Source organism: Mustela nigripes, chromosome 18 (genome assembly GCF_022355385.1).
Source record: "Mustela nigripes isolate SB6536 chromosome 18, MUSNIG.SB6536, whole genome shotgun sequence".
Classification (NCBI taxonomy): Eukaryota; Metazoa; Chordata; class Mammalia; order Carnivora; family Mustelidae; genus Mustela; species Mustela nigripes.
The window spans coordinates 2928451-2953637 of record NC_081574.1 but is presented as its reverse complement, the minus strand read 5'-3'; the positions used below and the strand labels follow the sequence as shown (position 1 = coordinate 2953637).

Here is a 25187-nt window from a genome sequence, read left to right as displayed (position 1 = left end):
GTCAGTTGAACTCCTTGTTTTATAGTAAAAAACAGTCATATTTGTGGGTTATGTCATTTCTATAGTTTGCTTGGTCTCTCCATTTAAGGTCCTTTTTTCCCTCTTTTTTCCTTTCAGAGTCCTTACGTCTGTTTTCTTTCTCTAAATTGTCGGCTCTATTTGAAGTTCCTGTTTGCACTGTCCTGTAAAGGAATTTGCATAGTTGATTGCAGAATAGAATCTAAAGCTTGAAAGAGACTTTGGAGATGATCTGTCCCACCACCCTCATTTTTAGGGCAGAAGATGAAATTGTCCTACAGCAGAGGGCATAGTGGGGGGTCTCCGGAGCCCCCTGCACTCTCTTGCCCCTCCACGACATCCATGTCCAGCTACATGTGCATGCGGACTCTCTTTGAGTCAGAGTGGGATGGGGATGGGCCAGTTTGACTGCACACTGTCCATGGAGGTATCAGGAACATGGTCATTGTGTGAAAGGTCACGCCTTGGGTGCCGTTGCACGTTGCAAGTCCCAAACAAGGGTCCTGATGGCTGAGTAAACTTCCCTCACCAACTTGAGTTCATGAACCATTTTTTATCATACTTAGTGGTTAGCTAATTTGACGTTCCATGTTTCTGTTATGTCTTCACCACGCTGATCAAATGATGCAGAAAATAATACCATCTCTATGTGTTTCTAGCTAGAACATGTGGCTCCAATCTGCGTGGACCCAGTGGCGTCATTACGTCCCCTAACTACCCGGTGCAGTATGAGGACAATGCTCACTGTGTGTGGGTCATCACCACGACAGACCCGGACAAGGTAAGGCTCTCGGCGTCCACCCCTGCAAAGCTGATGCCATCAATACTCCAGCTCAGACGGCTGTTTGCGACACACAGCCGCACAGATGTCATGCACCCTCACTGTTCGCTGTTCGAACGGAAAAGCTCACGCTGCATTGGTGTAGATAGATCCACATTTATCAGAAAGCCCGTGCAGGATTAGATACAAAGTGAGTGTCCTTCATTTGGTTGCCTCCCACCGATCTGGAGGGTCTGTGCTCTCCCCCTCCCCCAGCTTTGCTGAGATATAATTGACATAATATTGTTTTACTGTAGGGTGTATAATGTAATTATATATGTATGTGTGCATGTATACACACACACGTATGTAGCAAAATAGTTAACGTATATCATCTCACGTAATTATAGTTTTATTATTATTATTATGGTAAGAACTGTTAAGATCTGTTCTCTTGGCAAGTCTGGAGGATACGGTATGGTGACTGTGAAGGAAATGAACTCAGGGGAGAATCAAGAATGGGTTTGGGGGTACCTGGGTGGCTCAGTCGTTAAGTGTCTGCCTTCGGCTCAGGTCATGATCCTGGGGTCCTGGGATCGAGCTCCACATCGGGCTCCCTGCTCGGCGGGAGCCTGCTTCTCCCTCTCCTACTCCCCCTATGTTCCCTCTCTTGCTGTGTCTCTCTCTATCAAATAAATAATAACAAAAATCTTAAAAAAAAAAAAAAAGAATGGGTTTGGAGGTGGTGGTGAAGCCCTTACCTGAATGAGCATGTGTTCAGTCCCTCTGGGGACACCCTACCCTGCATCAGATTGTTCCTGTCTGGAATAGTATAGGTTCTCCATACTCTGAACCCGGGAAGGGTCCTCAAGAACCAGTGTTTTTGTTTTTTGTTTTTGTTTTGTTTTCTTATGGGAAGAGATAATGGGTTTGGTTTTGGGCATAAAGAGAGTGAGGAGCCTGCTGTATATTCATTCAAGCGGACATAACTGGTAGATGTAAATTTGGAATTCAGAAGTGTGTTGTACGCTGCTGAGATCTGGGATGTGCATGAGGTCCTGCAGAGAAGCACGCAGAGTCAAGAGAGTCATGCTGATGGCGTGTTTTCCTCCCCGTGTCAGTTGGAGGGTGGACTGGGCTTCCACTGTAAGGAATGGTGGGATTTTTGCCATTCTATGTGTCAGGTAAAGAACTTCAAAGTACTGAAGGCCTTTGTGTGGAAGAAACAGTGAACCCATGGTGTTCTGATAGGATAGGCAGGGACTCCAAGCTAAATCGTCAGGAAACTTGAGTAAAACCCTTCCAGTGTTTTCAGAATTCATTTAAACCCAGATCACAGATGAATAATCATGAATACTTTTATCCTACAGATATACCTATATATCTGAGTTTCTATCCTTCCCATACATACTAGAATAATCAAAATCCCTATCTAAAAGGAAGCTTCTGATTGTCTAAACACCATTTACCTGACAGGCAGGAGACCGAGATCCCCGGGATGTAAACTACGCGTTAAAGATTTCACAGCGGTTTTGCTCCCACCGAGGATGAGGACCTGGGTGTCTTTTCACTGCCCTGTGATGGCCTTTCATTAGCTCTTCTCTCTGGGAGGAGGGTCACTTATGTCCGCACCTCCGTATTCCATTATCACCGTGAGGGGTGCCATATGGAAATGAAATCATAGGTTATTCAGTGTCTCAATATGATGTTTTTGGCTGTAGGTATTAGAAGAAGTTTTTAAGAAGCATTATTTCACATTAGAAAACGGCAGAGCCAGCGAGATTGCAGGTTTAATTTAGGAGCTCAGAAACGTTGATGATTCCGATATTTCCTCCTCTGTATCTAGGGGGGTAACCCTACTTGTTTCTTCTCTGGGAGGGTAGTGGGTAGTGGGTAGTGCCCACCCTACCCCCCCTCAGGTCACAAGATGGCTGTGACATGATCATGGTCAATGAAGAGATGAGGCTTGTCTTTCTCAAAAATAGAAGAAGTTTTCTAGAATGTCCTAGCCGACTTCTCTCCAGACTTCTCTCTTCTCTAAATCAAATACCCATGCTCCAGCTCCCAGGGAGCCTGAGGAAAGAATTCTCTCGAAGCCAGAAGGTTGTGGTAATGGGTGTGCCTACCACATGCACACAAGCATAATGTCAAAGAAGTTTTTGTTATCATCAGATTCATATTTTGTTTATGATGCACTTTAGATCCCATTATTTTCCTGTTTTAGCAGACTCCAGTAGCCTAAAAATTGGTTAAAATGCTTGAAGTGTGTTCTTTGACATTTTGAATTTGATTTTTCAACTTGGCCCAACTCTAAAAAAAAATCAGTAAAATAATGAATGTATGCCATTTAGATGGACACATGTTTCTCATTTTAGAAGTTTCACGTTTCTGTCTCATCTTTGCTTACATTTACATGGACATTTCTCATGATTTCATACAGATTTTGTTGGTTCTGGACACTCAGCAATGAATACATTAAATTTTGGGAATCTTGGGTTACATTGCTTCCTTTAATTCTTTGTCTTTTTTCCCTTTATTTTGGTGAAATGTTCAGAGAAGAAACAAGACATTGCAGGTTGATGCTCTCATGCACACCAGTACTCTCTACTAGAACACCACTTAGACACCTGAAGGCATCTCAATTAAGCAGAATTACCATCCAAATTAAGAAGCAGTCATTGCCATTAAGTATAATTAGGCTTAATTTGATTCCTTGGGAGACATTCCAAATAAGGGGGTTTCCCGACTAAGCACACGGTGATGAAGGTATATTACACATTGAGCATAAGAGAGAAGGCATCCAGACAATGACTCTTGCTAGAAGCATGAACGCTGAGTTCTAGATGAGGAGTGATGATCTGCCCCAATCTGTATGTTTGACTTGATCTGCAAACTTTTAGGAAATACAATAGGATAGAAACCTGAAATCAATTCCCAGAGTCAGTCGGAGTTTATGTAGTAAGCTCATCTTGGACGAAACCTTGATTCTCTCCATGATTAGAGACGCTTCTGGTCTCATTGTTTCCTTTGACTCTTACACAATCAAGTGACGTGTCCATGTGTACGAAGCATTAATATAAGCTCGCTTGTACGAGATAATGACCAAAGAAAGCTGGGTCATGAATATCACAATTTGTCATATTGTGGAATGTCAACTTAAAAAGAATACTAGAAATCTATTCATACACACACACACACACACACACACACATAATTGTTCTTAATTATATCAATATATTCTGCATTATTATTGAATACATAATACATATAAATATTATACATACTCTAACATATCATATATTAAATAATAAATTAATTGTAACTAATAATTGTTAAACATATATATGATGTGTGTGTGTACAGTATATAGATGTATATTAGGAGAAATTACTATGCAGTATGTTCTAGGTAGGAAGTTACAGAATATTTCCCCAGGGAGTCTTGCTGTTGCCATGGGTTGAGCATCTGGCTCTTGGTTTCAGCTCAGGTCCTGATCGCAGTGTCCCTGGCTCAGGGCAGTGTCTCTGGCTCAGGGCTGGGCACAGAGTCTGCTTAAGATTCTCTCTCCTTCCCCTTCTGTCCCTCTCCCTGCTCAGTCGCTTGCTCTCTCTCTCTCTGTCATACAAATAAATAGATCTCAAAAAAAAAAAAATCCTCAAGAAGTCCCAATTTAGTGGAGAAGCAAATTTCTGAACCCCCAGGTGTAGTAACCATTGCTGCCGTACGCGTCTAGTAGAGGGTCAATAAAAATTAATTCAGCAATTAGATATTTGTTAAATTATTTCATCATATATACTTTCAATAACTCAGCTTTCTCAGGAAAAACTTGCAATAACTTGTATGACCCAATTCTTGAGAAGGTGATATATGGTTCATCCATTACAGATTAGAGGAATTATTAGCAGATGCTCTGAAAAGTTCATCCACATGGTTTCCATTGGGAAGATTAAACACCGACCACTTTCGCTAGAATCCATACATGGAATGCGAGTGTACGTCTGTATCTTCATATGTATACGCAGAGATATATTTATATTTCAAATGCATTCTGTGGTGACGTAATTTCAGTACCTAATTTTAGTCTGAGCTCCTTAGAGAGTATTTTTGTTGATGTCAAACTCTGAGAATTTCAAAGATTTTACACATTTGAATTTTGTCTGTTCAGCTGCTATGACAAAATACCAGAGATGGGTACCTTATAAACAAAGAAATTTATTTCTCACCGTTACAGAGGGTGCAAGTCGGCAGTCCAGGTGCCAGCTTGGTTAGATCCTGGGGAACGCCCTTGCGAAGAGCAGGGTATCAGCACGAAGCACCTAGAACATCTTCTGGCAAATGCTCAGTCCCTCCCCCTCTTCTTCCTCCCTGTCCCCCTCCTTCCCGCTTCCTCCCTCTTACTGCCCCTCCTCCTCCTCTTCTTCTTCATCACAGTTATCCATGACTGCATTTAAAAAGACATCATTCAGATCCTGAAAGATAGGTAAAGGGTTTGCGTGTCATGGTAATGACTGGGGGTCAGGAAACAGAGGGGGATAAAGTGGCGCCGTTGTGTGTACTCTTGGAGACATCACTAGGCCAAGAGTCAGGTGGACAGATTTGAAGGACACGTGACTGGAAGCAGGAAACATCCGGACTTTGTTATAATTATGGAAGATGATATGAGGCTACGTCAGGACAGTGGTGTCAGGATTGGAGAAGAGAAGATGAATTTGAGAGGTATTTAGGGAATAGGTAACTAGTTACAACAATTATACATTTACACCTTTTATTCAAGGAACAAGTCTTACTATCTAAAATCATTTTTTAAAAGTTGGTTTAAATTTATTGCTTGTAAGAAAGTACAGCTCTCTATCAGATCCCTTTCTGGGGAAGGAGAATGAACTTTTATTACTTGGGAGATTTTTCACATAATTTGAAATAACAAATTTATGCAGGTTTAAAGTCATTCATTTGCATTCAGATAATTTTAAAGTTAAGGCAAAACTAAATATTACATGTAATAGTTTATGGCTTTGAAATGGAATTTGAATAAATTCAGTAGGTGATATTTACCCATTAGGGATTTCCAGATTGGTAGAGAGACATCCAGAGGCATGACTACTGGTGGTGACAGTGTCCTGAGTAACTCCATCCTTTCTGTCACAGACCTCTTTCCCATCCAGAGTCATGATGTGCTCTGTTTAATGGCCCCATCATTGTCTTCTGGGTCACTGAACACCTCTGCAGAAAGTCCGGTTGCACGCCAGCTTCCTTCCTGGCACACAGCGTGCCCCCTTAGTGCCTGCTGGCCATCATCACGTTCTGACCCGCTGTTTCATCCCTGTCCACTCAGTATGTCGAGTCACTGTGGCCGCTCCTCCATTGCCAATGCCGCCCCCTTACCACTGTTTCGTATTTGTACCTTGTTCACGAATTGAGTTTGTCTCCTGACACTCTTTCCTTCTCGAGTCTCTGTGCATCCCTTCCTGGCATCCTTTCTCTCCTGCCACGGGGAAGCCTACACCCCTTCTTCCCACTAACCGGATTTTCTCTCAACACCCCAAGTACTGCCTTCTTAGAGCAAGTGCAGCTGTTTTTATCATCTCTTCTTGGTGCTCCAGAATAAAACAAGAAACAAGGTCTGCACTGTGGATTCACTTGCATCTTAAGCCAAAACGTGAATTATACACACACTTCTGTCCACGCGTATATGTACTTATACACACACACGCGATGGAGACAGCATTTTAGAATGACTCACCTGTCAGTAAGTAATGTGCAGACCACAGTAGGAAGATTTAAAAAAGAAAGAAGGAATAGACAAAAATCCAGTAAGAGTTCACTTGATGTGAGGGAATGAAGATCTAGGCTAGAATGGTGCTTATTTATGGCAGTGGAGAAGCGTGTGATACCCAGGAAGCACTGCTGTGAGAAGAGTCCACAGACTACTGAGGGATTTTTGGTGGTGGTGGTGTTTTAACACAAAAGTGGCTTTACAAGAGGACACATCAATAATTGTATGTCCAGAATTTGCTCGAAAGAATGAATCTAGTCCTTATGGCAGAAAGGCAGAAGTTTTCTATTTCTGTTTTGTTTTCTATGAGGGGTGTGTGTGTGTGTGTGTGTGTGTGTGTGTGTGTGTGTGTATTTTATGAGAAAAGGAGGCAGAAATAACTAGTTTTCCTTTCCCACTTAGGTTGACATATCTTAGAAGTGGTCTTTTTTTTTTTCTTTTGCCTTTTAATATTTACTAAGGACTCTGCATCTAAACACATCTCCTTTCGCATTTTCTTCTTTTTAGTGCTTTTCTTGTTTATGCACATTAATAATTACATGTGTAGCAAAAGCAATACAACACTTATTAACTCCGTGTGTTTTTGGGTCACACACTGTTGATAGTTGCCAAAGACTGGCAAACAGCAGCTGAGATCTCTGCTTGCTTGGAGATCCCATGTCAGAAGAAAGATGAGAAAACCAGGCAAGAAGCCATTAGCCTGATAAAGTCAAATAAAGGAGGCTCACAGCAAAACGTCCCTTTGCAGGGATGCTAGGCCCATGATGGTCACTGATTTCCCCCGAAGTGCACCTTGAGAGAAATTCACTGTTTCCTGAGGCCCCTGCAAGCCAACAGAAGTCTCTAGGGAGTTGTTGCCACCATCTTCCAGCTCGTTTCTCTTTTCTCTGGCCTTTCTCTACTTCCTTTTCATCTCCGATTCACCTTAAGAGACAATTCTAATTTTATGATCGTCTCTCCCCAGATACATGATTCCTGGGTCTTGCAGGGCAGTGGCATGGTGGGAGAGAACCAGATGCGTTACTTAAAGCCCCAGGCTCCAGCCTTTGTCCATTTCCTGGCCGTGTGCTTTGGGAAAAACCTAAAATCTCTCTATCAGTTTCCTCATTTGCCAATAATCTTAATAATAGTGATAATATTGAACCTGATGGTGTTTCTGTGTTTATCAGATGAATGACCATGTATGGGAACGCCTCGAAGTTATTAATGTTACCGCTACTCTTAGAGGGTCACCTCTCAGCCCTTCTTCTTACCTCCGTTGCTTTAAGCACTGTCTTCTCTGATGACAGTGATGCGTACCTCATCAGCTTACCTAAGCACCGTGCCGGAAGTCCAAACGGTCCCAGGGCGTTTTTGGGGCAGCCTAGCAGTCCTTGAAGTGGACAGATAGAGAGCACATTGGTTCTCTCTACCTTACCAATCTGCTTCCCCTCCAACAGCCTTTCTCTGAGTCCCTCATACTGTCGTGATATCCACACAGTGACCTTGATTCTAGACTCTTTTCCTCCTCTGCCTCCTCTGTTGAGCATTTTTCCTTCACCCCTAAGTCTGGATTCACTCTCCCTTTTCCATTTGCCAGAGTTCTAGCAACCAAGTACTCTAGGTCAGCCAGCGTCTTTGCTTAGCGTGCAGTGTGATGGCTGTGAGATAGCTCAGCTGCTCGTCGTGTCCCGTTCTCCACCTTCCTCACGGATCTTCCACAATTAATGGGAAATATCTTTAAAAAACTGAACATGTATATAAATGTGCATTTAATAAAACAAATATGGGATCTCTATTTTACAAAGTCAAAGGACACAGATAACTGGAAAGCAAAAAGCGAAGGAACTAAACATTTCGGTCCCCAGGATGTTCAGTGCTGACTGTTGCTGTGTACTTTTTTAGGACTTTTGCATCTGTGTTTCCACCCACAGACACAGACACGAGGACATGGTTTTCCTTCATTGCCTGCCTTCCTCCGCCTCACTGTGGTTCCTAATCGCACGTTTTAGTGTTGAATATTACACCACAACTTTACAGATTGCTTTGTTACTCTGTAACATGCTGCATATGAATGTGCATATGTAATGCATATACATAATATACAATACGTATCCAGATATTACTCGCTTTTAGTAGATGCAAAGTGTATACATCTCCAGATATTACTTGCAGTTTGTAATGGGTACAGTGTTCCACCAGCCTCTTCTTTTCAACAGGTGTCCACACTGTCCCGCTCTCCATAGTCGTCAACGACGCTTCCACAGACATCTTTATGTTCGCTCTCTTAGCAGCCATTTCGGCAGGCTCAAGTCCTTGAGTTAGAATTAGAGTAATCATTTACACACATTCATAATTTTGATACTTAATGCTCAAATATGAATCTTGAGCTAAAATTGTGTTCATGGGAGCTCCCACCACAGTGCCTCGACGCCCGCAATTCTACAGCAGTGAGGACAGAGGTAAAATACGAGTTTGTTCTTCTTTAGCATTAAACCCTCAACAATTCTCTATGGTCCGTGGGGAAAGGTCCTTTTCACAACATCTATCTTTCATGGCCGGGGACCCGACACCATTCCACTCTTATTTTGCCACTTGGCTTCTGCAAGCTTATTTCCTCAGCCATGCTGCTAAACTCGCAGTTCTTGGAAGAATGGCTCTGCTGTGTGCTTGTGTGTCCTATCAGACTCCCTGAACTAAGACAGCGTATCCCCCGTATCAGGGTGAAAATGTGGTATTACTGAATGATCGAAGCCATATTCATCATCAGATTCATGGCAGAAATTCTATATTTTCTTGCAAACCAACAAACTAGTTAATGGGTTGACCATAGGATTTACTAACTGAACCAAAACTCTTTTAAAGAGTGATGTATTAATAATTAAGCTGGAAACAACCAAAACCTATAATTATCCTGGTAAATCAGGATGTATGTTACTCTCTGAGGGGGCAAAGGGAAAAAGAACCACAGTAGGTAAAGCTCTATTTTATTTTACTATCTGAAGTTGTAAAAAGATTACCTCCATAGTCCAAGCCGTTCTTGGAGCATCTGACCATGCCTTTCAACAGAAGTAGGAGAAATGCTCAAATCTTTCAAAATATAGGGAAAATTCCTCAAACAGTCAGAGCTTTGTATGACCAGTTCCTAACTTGCAGAAATCTAGAATTAAACATTGCTTCTTATTTTTAAGTGTTTTTGTTTGTTTATTTTTTAATGGTAAAAATGTGAAAGTACATCTTAGAAATCTTAAATTTGAATGAAATAACTTACTTAAATTTTCTTTTGCAAGCAAGCCTATGTATATGACATCTTTGAATTTCCAGTCTTGCACAGCGGATGGCCAATTGTGAGACCCAATAAATGATTTTGATTAAATAGCTATAAATGACCAAACATTTATTGTTTTATATCACTGGGGAGGCAGAGAAGTTTATGCTATGACTGAAGTTTTGTTTTGTTTAATATTATATAGCTATTTCCAGGTCACAAGTCCCACAAGTGTACACATTATATGGGTCCTAAAAATAGCTAAATATATTGTACTAATAAGTTTCCAGATAAAACACTATTTTCATCAGAATGTCACACATACAACACAGAAGGTTCATTTGTCATTATTAAGCTCGGTTGTGGTTCATATTTTCCAGCAGCAGGCTTTCCCATCGCCCGAGGCTCAGCACTAGTCGGTCTGTATTTGTGACCGTCGCTTAGTGGCTCTCACTGATGTGCAGACTTACAAAGAGAATATTCCAAATGCTCTGTGTCCTGCTGGTCTTCACAATCCTCTAAGTGATGGTTGGACCCATGTATTTGAAAGACGGTGTTAATGACCTGGCCGTTGTTTTTCTGGGTTTCCGATGACGCATGAAATGTGTTGATAGCTGTCAATGGTGCCAAGTAGGACCCTGGCAGTGGGGAGGAGCAGGGCAGCTCACCAATGGGCACCCTGTGGCCATCTCCCCACAGTCAGATGCTGAGCAGCTGCACTTGAAACAATACATCTCTGAGGTGGTACAGGAATGTGGAATCCCTCCCGCCTTTGAAGGTGCTTACAAGGGAGAAATGGCAAATTATTATCATTTTCTTAACATGAAACAGCAAGCACCCCCATGTCTTCCTTGAAGTCAGTGAAGTGATTTTGAACTTACTTGAAATAGGGATTGTTTTGCTGTTGAGAGAAAGCCTTGTGTTTCGTATGACACGTTTTGCTGGAAGACTGAAGCTGGTAGATGATCTCACAGGATCACTTCTGAATCCTAACATGACGAACCAAAGTGTTCCTAATTAAATATTTCATGTTTATAATGTCCACGGAGGGCATTTATGATTCTAAATAGCTCCAATGTCTTGTGCTGTCAAGTGTTGCGAGAAGTCTTATGCAATCAGCACATATATGGAAAAATAAAGATTTTAAAATATCTAGAGCATCACTCTTTTAGCTACATTCCTATCTGATGTCATCTACCCTTGGTCAGAATTAAAATTACCAGTTTTAGTACCCTCCCATGAACACTGGGAGAAAATGACCCTTCGAATATTTGCTTTATGGAAGCAGTTTTAATACTGCATGAGTATCATAATTAATATCACTGACTTGCGGAGCCCTGTATAGATACAATGATTAAAATGCTCAACTACATTTATTTCATGGACCAATGTCTGAAACCAAACTTAAGCATCTTTATATACGTACATTGGCATATATATAAGCATATGTATTTAAATAATTAAATGAATGAAAAAGGAAAATAAATTTAAAATTATGATTGACACATATTTGAAAAAACCTCATATTTGAATTAAAAGTCCTCAGAAGCTAGCATATATATAGATAAATATATATTTAAAATTTATATGGAAAATGAGTTTATCTTGATGCAGGATTCAAGAAGATGAGCATCAAATATGTAAAATCTTGAATGAAGGAAGCTTTTTTAAAAAAATTTTTTATTTTCAGCATAGCAGTATCATTATTTTTGCACCATACCCAGTGCTCCATGCAATCCGTGCCCTCTATAATACCCACCACCTGGTACCCCAACCTCCCACCCCCCCGCCCCCTCAAAACCCCCAGATTGTTTTTCAGAGTCCACAGTCTCTCATGGTTCACCTCCCTTTCCAGTTTCCCCCAACTCCCTTCTCCTCTCTATCTCCCCGTGTCCTCCATGCTATTTGTTATGCTCCACACATAAGTGAAACCATATGATCATTGACTCTCTCTGCTTGACTTATTTCACTCAGCATCATCTCTTCCAGTCCCATCCATGTTGCTACAAAAGTTGGGTATTCATCCTTTCTGATGGAGGCATCATACTCCATAGTGTGTATGGACCACATCTTCCTTATCCATTCGTCCGTTGAAGGGCATCTTGGTTCTTTCCACAGTTTGGCAACCGTGGCCATTGCTGCTATAAACATTGGGGTACAGATGGCCCTTCTTTTCACTCCATCTGTATCTTTGGGGTAAATACCCAGGAGTGCAATTACAGGGTACAGTGGAAAAAAGACAGTCTCTTTAATAAATGGTGCTGGGAAAACTGCATGAGTAGAAAACTGCTATATGTAGAAGAATGAAACTCGACCATTCTCTTACACCGTACACAAAGATAAACTCAAAATGGATAAAAGACCTCAACGTGAGACAGGAATCCATCAGAATCCTAGAGGAGAACATAGGCAGGAATCTCTTTCATATCAGCCACAGCAACTTCCTTCAAGATATGTCTCCAAAGGCACAGGAAACAAAAGCGAAAATGAACTTTTGGGACTCATCAAAGTCAAAAGCTTCTGCACAGCAAAGGAAACAGTCAAGAAAACAAAGAGGCAACCCACGGAATGGGAGAAGATATTTGCAAATGACAGCACAGACAAAAGGTTGATATCCAGGATCTACAAAGAACTCCTCAAACTCAACACACACAAAACAGACAAACATATCAAACAATGGGCAGAAGATATGGACAGACACTTCTCCAATGAAGACATACATACAAATGGCTATCAGACACATGAAAAAGTGTTCATCATCACTAGCCCTCAGGGAGATTCAAATTAAAACCACATTGAGATATCACCTTACACCAGTTAGAATGGCCAAAATGAGCAAGACAGGAAACAACATGTGTTGGAGGGGATGTGGAGAAAGCGGAACCCTCTGACACTGTTGGTGGGAATGCAAGTTGGTGCAGCCTCTTTGGAGAACAGTGTGGAGATTCCTCAAGAAATTAAAAATAGAGCTTCCCTATGACACAGCTTCATTTTAGAATAAAGTTGCTATAACTTGTCATGGCAGAATTGAACTGAAAATGAAATTTATTATAACAAATTCAACAATCATAAAGTCAACATATTAATGTTATATAGCTAACATTTGTTTATCCACAGTTATAGTATGCATTTCTACAGTTTTTTTATTCCTGTTTTATTGAGGTATATTTGACAAAAAAATTATATAGTTTTAAGGCATAAAATGTGATGTTTTGATATAGGTAAACATTGTGATTACCATAATCAAGATGAGTGACATGTTTATTCCCTCATATAGTTACCTTTTCTTTTAAATGAAGTTAATTGAGTTATCTTAATTATGAGAGCAAATAAGATCTACCCTTTTGGCAAATTTCAAGTACACAATACAGTATCATTACTATAGTCACAGTGCTAGACATTTGATCTCCAGAATTCTTCATCTTGATTAATAAAAAATTATTTTTTTCTCCATTCCCTTCACCTCATGTGCCTTTCTTCTCTTCAGACATTTCCTTTCATTGTTCTTCTGTAATAAAATATCATTCTCATTTCTGCCTTAAGTTGCAGTTCTCCTGAAGGTTTCTTCTTGCCTGTCCTCTTTCTGTATTGTCTGTAGTCTGTGAAAACCACTGACCTAGATGGCAATGAGATACAGTGTAAAGAATTCATCATATAACCCTTAAGAACACACACATACACATGATATAATTCTGAATTATAAATGTGTATTTCAGTTCTTTTTGAAAAATAAAATAAAACACAGAAAGTATATATCATCCAAATTCTCACATTTAAGATATGAACAAATTAAATTCTACTCTCTGCCCCAAATCTGCCTTTCTGTAATTATATAAATATAGGTATTTGATTATTCATGTATCTATATGTGTGCACAATTGTGGAGATATATCTATATATATCTGCCTATATACCTACACACAAACATATATGTACACACATATGTATGTATCTTACATGTATATATGTATTTTTATATACACACGTATTATTAATGTCCTGCAATCCTTTGCTTATTTTCACTTCATAAAACATGGACACCTCCCTAGATCTATTTATTTATATGTCATCTTCACCCACATTAAGGTCTTCAGGATGTCCGTGCAGGTGTGGGTGTACTAAAACTTGTTCAGTCATCCCAGGTTAATAGATATTCCAGTTCTTTCCAAAATGCTGTTCTCATAAGCAGTGCTGCAGTGGCCATCATTATGACATTTATGGGTCCTAAAGTCTGGTGTAAGTGTTGACTAGTCCAAGTCTGTATCAGTCAGTCCTGCCTTCCCATTAGCTTCCTCTGGTCTTGGTTGCCATATATCCTCCCTCTGTCCTGTTGTCGTTTTTGAGGCATCTAGTGTCTCTGATAAGTTCTCATAATAGTAAAGAAACGAAGGCACTGAGCAGATATAAGATTAGATTATGGATAAGCTATCCATGTCACATTGTTTGTGTTTTATAAAGTGGTTTATCCAAAGAGGCAATGAACGACCTCCCAAATTATTATAAAAATCCCTGAAAGTTACTCGTATACTCGTATTTCGGCAAGCTTGTGGCGATGGTGTATGCCTGTGGATCTGAGTCTGCTGTGTGAGTGCAGAGCCTCTTTAAGTATGTCCTCATGTATCCATAAATGAAGATCCCGTTGCGTTCAGTCTCACCTTACACTAACTGATGAAAGGCACTCAGAGTAGTTTTGTTTTGTTTTTTCCTTCCCATAATTTATTGGTTGGTTGGTTCATTGGTTGGCTGGTTGTCTGGTTGGTTTTAGGAGTCATATATATCTATTACTAGAATACATTCAGTTCTTCAGTGTCAGTCTTTGACATCACTTCAAGTCAGTGCTGCCTGGGTAGCTCATTCAGTTAAGCATCTCACTCTTGATTGTGGCTCAGGTCATGGTCTCAGAGTTGTGAGACTGAACACTGTGCCTACATAGGGATCTGTGATCAGTGGGGAGTCTTTGACACTTTCTCTCTCTCTCTCCTTCTTCCCTTCCCCAGTGCTCTCTTTCTCTCTCAAATAAATAAATAAATAAATCTAAAAGACATCACTTCACATTACAGATGGTAAATGGAATGTCTACAACATGAGGTAGACTTCCAAAATAAGAACGCTCTTCTGTGCGGCCTTCAACACAGTATACATCTTCCACCTCCACTAACTTCAAGAAATGACAATCATTCATTTCCATTGAAATAAGTAATTTTTTATAATTTGTTAGTTGCAAATAAAATTGGTTTTAAAAATTCATAAAAAACATTCCATTCTTGTGTGTCGGTGTATGAGGTGGAATCCGTTTCATGCATGTTACACTCCTATGGATCAAAAGTACAGATGACTTAGATCGTCTGATGCTCTAGGTCATTGGGCACCCATGGATTGTCTGAGTGGAGTCTGTGCACGTAAATATTCTCGCATCGGGATAGATCTATCTGTAGGTGTGCGTCAGCTCTGAGTCCTCTTAACTTATGAAAATGCCTTATGCTTGGTATCCACATGTCTCCCCACTTCCTTTTGTTGTGTTGAGGTTAAACCGCTTCTGAGGATGTTTGCAGCCTACGTAGAGAAGTTTTCTGATGGACAAAGGGAAGTTGCCACAGTTCAGAGGGATCTTTGTAATGAACTGCCTGAAAATGCTTTTTCTAAAAAGACATTTTAGAGGGCGCCGGGGGAGCTCAGTCAGTTAAGCATCTGGCTCTTGGTTTGGGGTCAGGTGGAGATCTCATGGGTTGTGGGATCAAGTCCTTATGTCAGGCTCCCTGCTCTGCAGGGAATCTGCTTCAAGGTTCTCTCCCTCTACCCTTCCCACATGGCTCATGTTTGCTCTCTCTCTCAAGTAAATAAATACATCTTATAAAAAATAAATAGACATTTTTGAGAACCCCTTAATTTGGTATATACTACTTGGTTCAAAACGTAGTGGAGATACAAGTTTCTTGAATTCAAAAATATGCAAAAACTACAAGTCTGTGGGCTGATTTCAGATCTCAAGCTTTGCGTCAAGACATTTTTTTTTTTTTTTTAAGTTTCCAATAATTCTCTGTCCTTCCTTCCAAACGCTAATGCTGTTCTCCCAAGGGATAGCCCTGCCCTCCCTCCGGAAACCGCACCTCTGTTTTTCGGAGGTTTGAAAGGATGCCACTGTGCTCATAAGGCTCCTCTTTCCATAACTGCTTATGATTGCTTCCCCATTCCTCCCAGCACTTCAGAATACGGGTCCACAAAATTCCCATCCTTGTCTTCAGACCTTTGCCATGAGCTGTCTTCCTCATTCTAAGCTTGGGCTGTCACTGTCACTGTGGGATTAGGGAAGGCTTCTGTTCCAGCAGTGGCTAGCCTCACCCTTAAGGATCAGAAACCAAGTCCGGGTTTGGGGAAGCAAGATGGCGTGAGGTGCCTGCATCACAGTACGCATGTTCATGCAGCGGACAGTCTTCTGTCCGAGCTGGCCGTGGGCTTGAGTGCAGAGGGCGTGTGATGCCCTAGAGTGAGTAATTCTTGTCATCAGTCACATCTATACACAGTTCACAAACCACACTGTAGTTTAATATCCAACTGATCTATGAATAGCAAAATATGTCATCGAAAAAACCCTTTTTATACCTTTATGAAACAAACCTGAAAAAGGATTTACAATACAGAAGTCATGATAGGAAGCTCCGTATCCTGTAAAGTCTGTTGTGTTCTCCCAGGCTCCCAGAGGGCGGTTCTGTCGTTTCAGGGAGTGCACCCAGGACTGCGTGCCCACTGTGTCTCCCCGAAGCTTGCAGCCAATCAGCTTTCAGATGCATTGAATTTTACAGATTTTAATATGTATTTTGACTCAAAATATATACTCATCCTTTCAAATTTCCAAGTATCTCAAGGATGGGAGCAGGTGAGAGATGCTATAAAACAGAAAGTGCCAGAAGATATCTGCTAATATTGCTTGAAAAATTAGCTGGTTTTAGAAAAAGAAATAAATTATGTTCATTATTTCACCGAATCCTTACATATTCTATGTCGTAGGTTCTATTATTAATGTTTTTTCTTAAAGCTGAGTCACAAGGACTGAAAGTGTCCCTCTTCAACCGCTCTCCAACGCTGCCTCAGCTCGAGAAGCAGAGTGAGACAGGTGCTGACCTGAGACCCAGGCTTGTTGGGACAGACAGGTGGCTGGAGCATTCTGGGACACAGGTCTCGTTTTGTTCACACTGAGAAGTGAGTAGTGATGTAAGTAGGGAGTCGGGGGTGTGATGCTACACTCCCTTCTAACAAAGAAAGCAGATTTGCGACATCTGTGCACATAACGTGTGTTCCCTGTTTCTCTGTTTATTTGCTCCTCGATTATGTACGACGGTCCTGGAGTGTCCGCATGTCAGCTCTCTAGGGCCTAGGGTCACAGCATGCTCGGCAGGTGCTAAGGGGTGCCACAAACAGCAAACAAACAAGTAAATGACCCCAAAACCGGAGCAGAGGGATAGAGGTTGCCGTGGTCAAGGTCATGGACATTAGGTGTGATGTGCTGATGGGCCTGCGGGGGGACTGTCCTGAGCTGAGCCCAGGGAGATGTGGGGGTGGGGGAGCGGAGACGGGAGGTTAGTGGAGGTAAAGTCAGAGCGCTGTGCGGGGGGGATTTGGGCATGACTGAGGAGGAACAGAAAGGCCGGTGTGGCCGGAATGAGCATGAAGGCCGAAGTGCTGAGTGGCCGGATTTTGGACCCATTTTATGGAAGAGACAGAAGAAGATTTGCTGGTGATTGAGTTTGCGCAGAACGAAATGTGACCCCAGGCTTCGGGCCTGAGCAGCCGGGGACAGTCGTACTCCTCACCGTCTCCCTGGAGCCTTCATTCCCGTTCTCTTTCTCCCAGGCTTTTACCCGAAATCTTTCCAGTCACCCATGAGGAAAGTTATAGCGAAATGTAAGAATGTGAGCATTTACGTATTATCAGGAGCACACGTATCAACTCCCTCTACCCACCTGGAAGAAATATGCTCATTTCCCGCTCGCCTACTTTCGGGGGATGCCCTTGCCCCCGTATTTATGTGCTCGGTCCACATTTATTATACTTCCGTGACGTGTCAGACCCGGGTACAGCAAGGCCTGGCTCCTGCCGTCAGAGACCGCAGGACCTAGAACAGGGGTTATCAAACCTTTCCCCCTCAAGGTGACATAATATACCTTGTAGGCTCTGTAGGCCATGCTGTCTCTGCCATGTTTGCGTTGCATTTCTCCCACAACTTTAAAGAATAAAGAAACCATTGCTGTGGAGGCCAGACGGGACCGGGCACGGCGGATGTGGTGTGTGGACTGCAGCCTGCAGACCTGTGGTCTAGAGGGGAAGCGGACACGTAGGCAGACGTCTGCCGCCATGTGCAGGCTGTGGTGGGCGGCCTGCAGAGGGAGAAGCAGGGGAGGGTACCAGCACATCACATCTCTCCCAGAAGGGGGAGGCAGCACGGGTTCGGGACACGGGGTCAGGTCCACAAGAGCAGATATTCAAGAGAGGACATAGGCTGGAACATGCAGGAATGTGGCCCAGTGATCACGGCGTCGGTGCTCCCGGGAGGGAGGCACTCGCCGGGGCCCACTGAGCCAGGCCGTGGAGCGCACGCCTGCCGTCCTAGCAGGAGCGGCCTTCACTCTGAAGGGTCAGGAGCTGGAAGGGAATGCTGAGCCTGGACACACCTGCACCAGGCTCGTGTCCGAGCATCACGCCCGTGCTCACGTGGTGGAGAGTCGGGAAGGGCGGGCGCGCGGTGCGAGGGACGGTGACGTGGCTCAAGCAGCCTTTCTTGGTCTCTCCCGGGACGAGAGCTGGAGGCGACGTCCAGCTGCAGGACGCCGGTGCCACGCCGTCCCCTGACTGCGCCCGGGTGGAGGTGCGCCGCGACGGCAGGTGTCCGCGGCTCACCGTCGCACGGGCCACTGGCTCGGTGCGTCCCTTCGTCCTCGCCAGCGTCGCGCCCTGCTCCTGAGGGGCCGCCCGCTGGACAGAGTGTGAAACCGTTTTCCTTCTTTTCCTCAATCGCTCCATTTATTTATTTATTTATGATTCTGTAACATGAACTACTCTTATTATTTATTTATTTATTTATTTATTTTCACGTGCCCTTTACCAGTAGACCACAGTCCTATCGCAAATTTCTTCTGTGGGATGCTAACAAGACATGGTGTGTGACCCTATAGCCTTTGGCATAGTCATTTTCTGTTTTTTTAAGAAAAAAAACAAAAAGAAATGAGTTTTTGTCCAACTCTATAAAAGAAAATGAACAAGAGTTTTGTTTTCATTTCTTGAACTTAATATTTTCTTTTATTATTATTTTAAATATTAGGTATTGTAAACCTATAAGAAAAACATAATATATTTCTGTTAAATAACTTGTTTAAGACAAAATAGAATCTTTTCTTTCTTTCAGCAAGATAGGCTCAGTGAGATTGACTTAAATAAAGGTAGTAAATATATTTAAGTTAAATTATATTAATCACAAACTCAAGGTCATTAATCATGTGAAATACTAAAGTTGCTATCTAAACCGTAAATCAGTAAGAATAGAAATGGAGCCTAAAGTACAATTTAATACAAGATTAAAAAAAATTTTCCCACTGCATGATATGATCAGACACAAACATATGCGTAACAATTGAAAAATATTATCTGCAACTGTTGGCCTCTTGCTTTCTTATAAATCTATACATACCTAAGAAGTAGAACCTTTATAAGTACAAACAAAATTAAATATATCTCTTCTGTATGAAAATTGTGCTTTTTTGTTGCACAGTATTATGTTCTCAGTTTAGAACTTATCTAAGCACACGTGGATTTCATTTTTTACTGAAAGGAGAGTTTCTGTCTTCAGTCCCGATCCCTGAAAACAACATTGCTCTCGCATGGAAGAAACTCACGTTGCAGCCATGGACTGTCTTCTTTCTTAGATGGAGCTGGATAATCCTCTTTCTTAGACCCCAAGAACTTGGGCAGGGGTAATGGTGCCAGACCACAGTCACAACATTGGTCCCCTTCCCTCAAAGTCCAGCTCTGCTGCTGAACAGAAGATCCGGAGAGCGGGTTCCTCCTCCAGCTGCCCACTTCTGTGAGCAGGGGAAGGTACCCCACACTTCTTCCAAGAAGTTTTGAAAAAGACAGGAGGTGTTTGATAGCTGTCCCTGTCCTAAACCCAAGCAGGCCCTGGAAACAGTTCAGAATTTTCCTTTGCAACATAGTTTCTCCATTGTTCCCGTTTTCTTTTAACTTCAGTAATATTACTTAAAACCTAGTCACTTTCTCCATGGGGCTGAGGAAAGCTATTTAGCAGATTCACTTGATGAAAAATGACTGAAAACACTCATTTCTGCAGCCCTCTCGTCATCCCCGATGCTCTGTGTCTACGTGTCCACAGTCTCGCAAGATTCTGAAACTTGTCTCTGTCTTACAAAGTTCATGATTTTTGGTAGCATTGTCCAAAAGCTTTTTACCACATACCTCACTGTGAACAATTAGAATGTCATGAAAACATGAGGGTTTTTTGTGTTTGTTTTCGGTTGTTGTTTGTGTCAGCAGTGGAGGCAAATCCTCCTGTGAGGTCCACAGTGGACCGGTATCACCTGGCCAGACACTCACACTGTTTCTCCAAGATCTTTTGTTTCTGGACAGGAGAGCAAGTATTTACATACGTCTTGGTCTTTGCCTTTTTAAAGCACCTACGTATCGCAGAAAATTTTTCTTAAATGTTACCACCATTTTTATTTCCGGTTAGATCTTTGACTGTTTACTTTGTGGAGAAGCTGTTTCTAGAAGGTTCTCTCCGTATCAGGGACATGCCCTCAATGTGCTGGGCGATCAGTCCAGCCCCTCACACTGCGTCCTATCTTGGAATTCTCAGTGTGTACTCACGATAATTTTTCATGCCGTGTTACTAAGGTTTTACCAAGTATTTGACTTTGCCTTCTCCGGCCAATAAATTCTGCTACTAAGTAACTTGCTTCCTGAGCCTTTCCACCAACGTGACTTTTGGCTTCACAGCAGAAACTTTACTCTGAGCTTCAGTCGCTGTGAAACAGTCGGCACCATTACACACTGAGTAGCTGTGATTTGCCGTTAAGTGTCTTCGGTTTTGCCGAAGCCAGTGCTTCGTTTATAAGTTGCTCTCCACTTGCGCAGTGAATGGAACAGCTACGATTCCTCACGCAATCCCCATGGCATGCGGCTTTCGTTCTAAAGACGAAATTCCTCTTGTGTTTCATGCCACATTAGTGCAGTGAAATGATTCAAAAGATTGTAATTCTTTATCACTAACCTTATCTGAATTGTCTCGACACCGAGAAAATTCCTCTTCTACTTCCCAGCTCATCTTCAGAAATTGCCACTTTGGTCCATCAGATGTGCGCCCGTGAAATCAGTCGCAATAAAATATAAAACTACAGGGCATCACCCATAACTAAGATGAGCAGATAGGGAAAACAGAAAACCTTCACCGTACCATTTACCTGTCAGTCTGCACAATCTACCCTTTAAATACATGCAGCAACATCAACGTTTGATGAGGCCAGTTGGGTGATGGTGCGTAAAAACTTGTTCACAATGAAACTTTCGTCTTAATAATTTATTACAAAGTGGGTCTTATCTACCTTTATGAGCCGCTCAGCAGCTTGTTAAGGGGAGTTTGGGGAGGTGATTCGGGGAGAAGGGGACACCGTCCATGCGGCTCCCTGTTCATCAGCAGCCTCCCAGCCTCGCGGCAGAAACCAAGAATAGATTCGACCGAACGAAGACCGTCTTACTCTGCCCTCGTCTGGGGTACCTGCTGGACAGGGTCACTGCTGGGTCTCTCATTCAGGGCCCGTCCCCCTGAGCAGTAGCATCCTGTAGTAGGGAAAGTTCAGAAGAGCGGTCTTTCACAAAACCCCCTCCTGTGGTTGCCATTAAGGAAACCCTGGTATTGAACAGATATGTTGGTGATTCACCTGAATTAAGTGAGAGTCAAAAGGAAGATACAGATTTGAGAGTTACTTAGGAGGTGAAACTAATAGGAAGCTTCAGGGGAGGAAGGAGGGGGGATCATTTCTTTATACCGTTCTATGAGTGCACCTAAACGACTTTGTAAAAAGAAAATAATTAGATGCTATGGAATATGTTTATGCTGCAGCAGAAGTATGAGGTTTCTCCTGGCATCGCCTGGCACAGAACTACTGTTTCGGCAGCCATAAAACAGAGCTCCTGCTCTGCTGCCTGGAACTAGGTTTCCCAGCCACTGATTGCAGAATTCCATCAGTCTTTTGTTTCTGAGTCTACTGTGCTCCTTAACAGCAAATAAAGCCCCTTATTCATAATAGAACACTGGTACAAATATGGAAGGTTAGGGGAAGATAATGGATTGCTCCCCGGGAGTTGAAATTCTTGAGGCATTTCCCATTAAAGCTAGGGAGTGGGTTTTCCAGGAGAAACAGTGTGCAGTGTAGGAAGCACTGTCGAGAATACTGCATGGTTCTAGTGTGCACAGTAAGTTGTGTGTGAATTGCAGTGCCCTGAGAGGACTAGTCCAGGAACCCAGCCAGAGCGGAGTGTCGCTTCTATGGAAAAATTAAATCCAACTTTCTAGAGGCTAATTTATGGTCGCATATTGAATCGAAAACCATTAAAATCTGAGACTATCTGTATTTTAATCAGAAAACAAGATTATCTAATAAGAAATTTTTAAAAAGTTTTAAATTCAATTAACACGTAATGTATTATTAGTTTCAGAGGTAGAGGTCAGGGATTCATCATCTTATAGAACACTCAGTGCTCATTCCATCATGTGCCCTCCTTAGTGTCCATCACCCCGTTACCCCATTCCCCTACCCCCTCCCATCCAGCAACTCTCAGTTTGTTTCCTGTGTTTAAGAGTCTCTCATGGTTTCTCTCCCTCTCTGATTTTGTCTTGTTTTATTTTTTCCTTTCTTCCCCTACAATCTTCCTTAAATTCCCCATATCAATGAGATCATATGATATTTGTCTTTCTCTGATTGCTTTATTTTGATTACCATAACACACTCTAGTTCCATCCATGTCGTTGCAAATGGCAAGATTTCATTTTTGATGGCCGAGTAGTATTCCTGTGTGTGTGTGTGTGTGTGTGTGTGTGTGTGTGTGTGTGTCTGTATGTCTCACATCTTTATCCATTCCCTGTCAGTTGACATCTAGCCCTTTCCATAGTTTGGCTATTGTGGATATTGCTGCTATAAATGTTGGGGTGCATGTGCCCCTTCAAATCACTACATTTGTATCTTTGGAGTAAATACCCAGTGGTACAATTGCTGGGTTGTAGCGTAGCTCTATTTTCAACCTTTTGTGGAACCTCCATACTGTTTTCTATAGTGTCTGCACCAGTTTGCATTCCCACCAACAGTGTAGGATGGTTCCCCTTTTTCCACATCCTCACCAACATCTGTTTATTTTTCCTGTCTTGTTAATTTTAGCCATTCTGACTAGTGTGAGGTGGTATCTCATTGTGGTTTTGATTTGTATTTCCCTGATGATGAGTGATGTGCATTTTTTTATGTGTCCATTAGCCATTTGTATGTCTTCTACCAAGAAATGTCTGTTCACATCTTCTTCCCATTTCTTGATTGGATTATTTGTTCTTTGGGTGTTGAGTTTGATAAATTCTTTATAGATTTTGGATACTAGCCCTTTATCTGACCTGTCATTTGCAAATATCTTCTCCCATTCTGTCAGTTGTCTTTTGGTGTTGTCAGCTGTTTCCTTTGCTGCACAGAACATTTTTATCTTGGTGAAGTCCCAAAAGTTTATTTTTGCCCTTGCTTCCCTTGCCTTTGGTAATGTTTCTAGGAAGAAGCTGCTGCAGTGGTGGTCACAGAGGTTGCTGCCTGTATTCTTCTCTAGGATTTTGATGGATTCCTGTCTCACATTTAGGTCTTTCAGCCATCTTGAAACCATCTATTTTCATGAGTGGTGTAAGGAAATGGTCCAGTTTCATTTTTCTGCATGTGGCTGTCCAATTTTCCCAAGACTATTTGTTGAAGAGGCTGTCTTTTTTCCATTGGACATTCTTTCCTGCTTTGTTGAAGATTAGTTGACCATAGAGTTGAGGGTCCATATCTGGGCTCTTTATTCTGTTCCATTGATCTAAAAAACACAAAACAGTGTTTGTTTTTGTGCCAGTACCATACTGTCTTGATGATGACAGCGTTGTAATAGAGCTTGAAGTCTGGAATTGTGATGCCACCAGCTTTTAATAAGCACAATTTTTTATCCGAACATATAAGACCAACTAGTTTTCTTTTCTAGAAGTATGCTTTTCTTGTTTTGGTATCAGGATAATGTTGGCCTTATAAAATATGTTTAAGAGTTTTCTCTCTTCTTTAGTTTTTTGGAAGAGTTTCATACAGATTGATGTTAATTCTTCTTTAAATGATTGGTGAAATTCACCGGTGAAGCCATCTGGTCCTGGCCTTTTCTTTGTTGGGAGATTTTGGATTATTGATTCAGACTCCTTACTAATACCAGTCTGTTAAGACTTTTATTTCTTCCTGATTCAGTCTTGTAAGTTGTAAGATTCTGTGTATTTTTCCATTTCTTTGGGGTTTTCCAGCTTCTTACTGTATAATTGTTCATAATAATGTCTTACGATCATTTGTATTTATGTATTTTGTGGTATCAGTTGTGATTTCTCCTCTTTCATTTGTAATTTTGTTCATTATGGTTTTTTTTTTCTTTTTTCTTTTTGGTTAGCCTAGCTGTTTATCCATTCAGTTTATCTTTTCAAAGAACTGACTCCTAGTTTGGTTAATCTTTTCTATTGTTTTCCTGTCCTCTATTTAATTTATCTCTGCCCTCTCAATATTTTTTATTATTTCCTTCCTCTGATGACTTTGGGTTCAGTTTGTTCTCATGGGATCTCCCTTGTATGTAACTTCCCTCCTTTCTCTTGCTGACTTTTTTTTTTTTTTTAAGATTTTATTTATTTATTTGACAGACAGAGATCACAAGTAGGCAGAGAGGCAGGCAGAGAGAGAGGGGGACTTGATCCCAGGACCCTGAGATCATGATATGAGCCAAAAGCAGAGGCTTTAACCCACTGAGCCACCCAGGCACCCCATCTCTTGCTGACTTTTGACAGTGTCCTTATAATGTGTCTTGGGGCAGCTTTATTCGGGTTCAACCTATTTGAGGTCCATTGATCCTCATGGATCTAGATGTCCATTTGTCGCCTCAGGTTTGGGAAGCTTTTGACCATTCTTGCTCTACATTTATTTTCTGGCCCATCCTCTTTTTTTTTATTTTTTTATTTTTTATAAACATATATTTTTATCCCCAGGGGTACAGGTCTGTGAATCACCAGGTTTACACACTTCACAGCACTCACCAAAACACATACCCTCCCCAATGTCCATAATACCACCCCCTTA

The 25187-nt window shown here is 41.8% G+C and overlaps 1 protein-coding gene across 1 annotated transcript in view; it reads left to right on the top strand.

Annotated features, from left to right (window-relative positions):
* CSMD1 (CUB and Sushi multiple domains 1) overlaps positions 1 to 25187 on the top strand; it is a 1942714-nt gene that overhangs the window by 1393697 nt on the left and 523830 nt on the right. The window contains exon 10 of the mRNA XM_059384481.1: positions 678 to 799. Coding sequence (XP_059240464.1) covers positions 678 to 799 — 122 coding nt within the window. The remainder of the gene's footprint in view (positions 1 to 677; positions 800 to 25187) is intronic.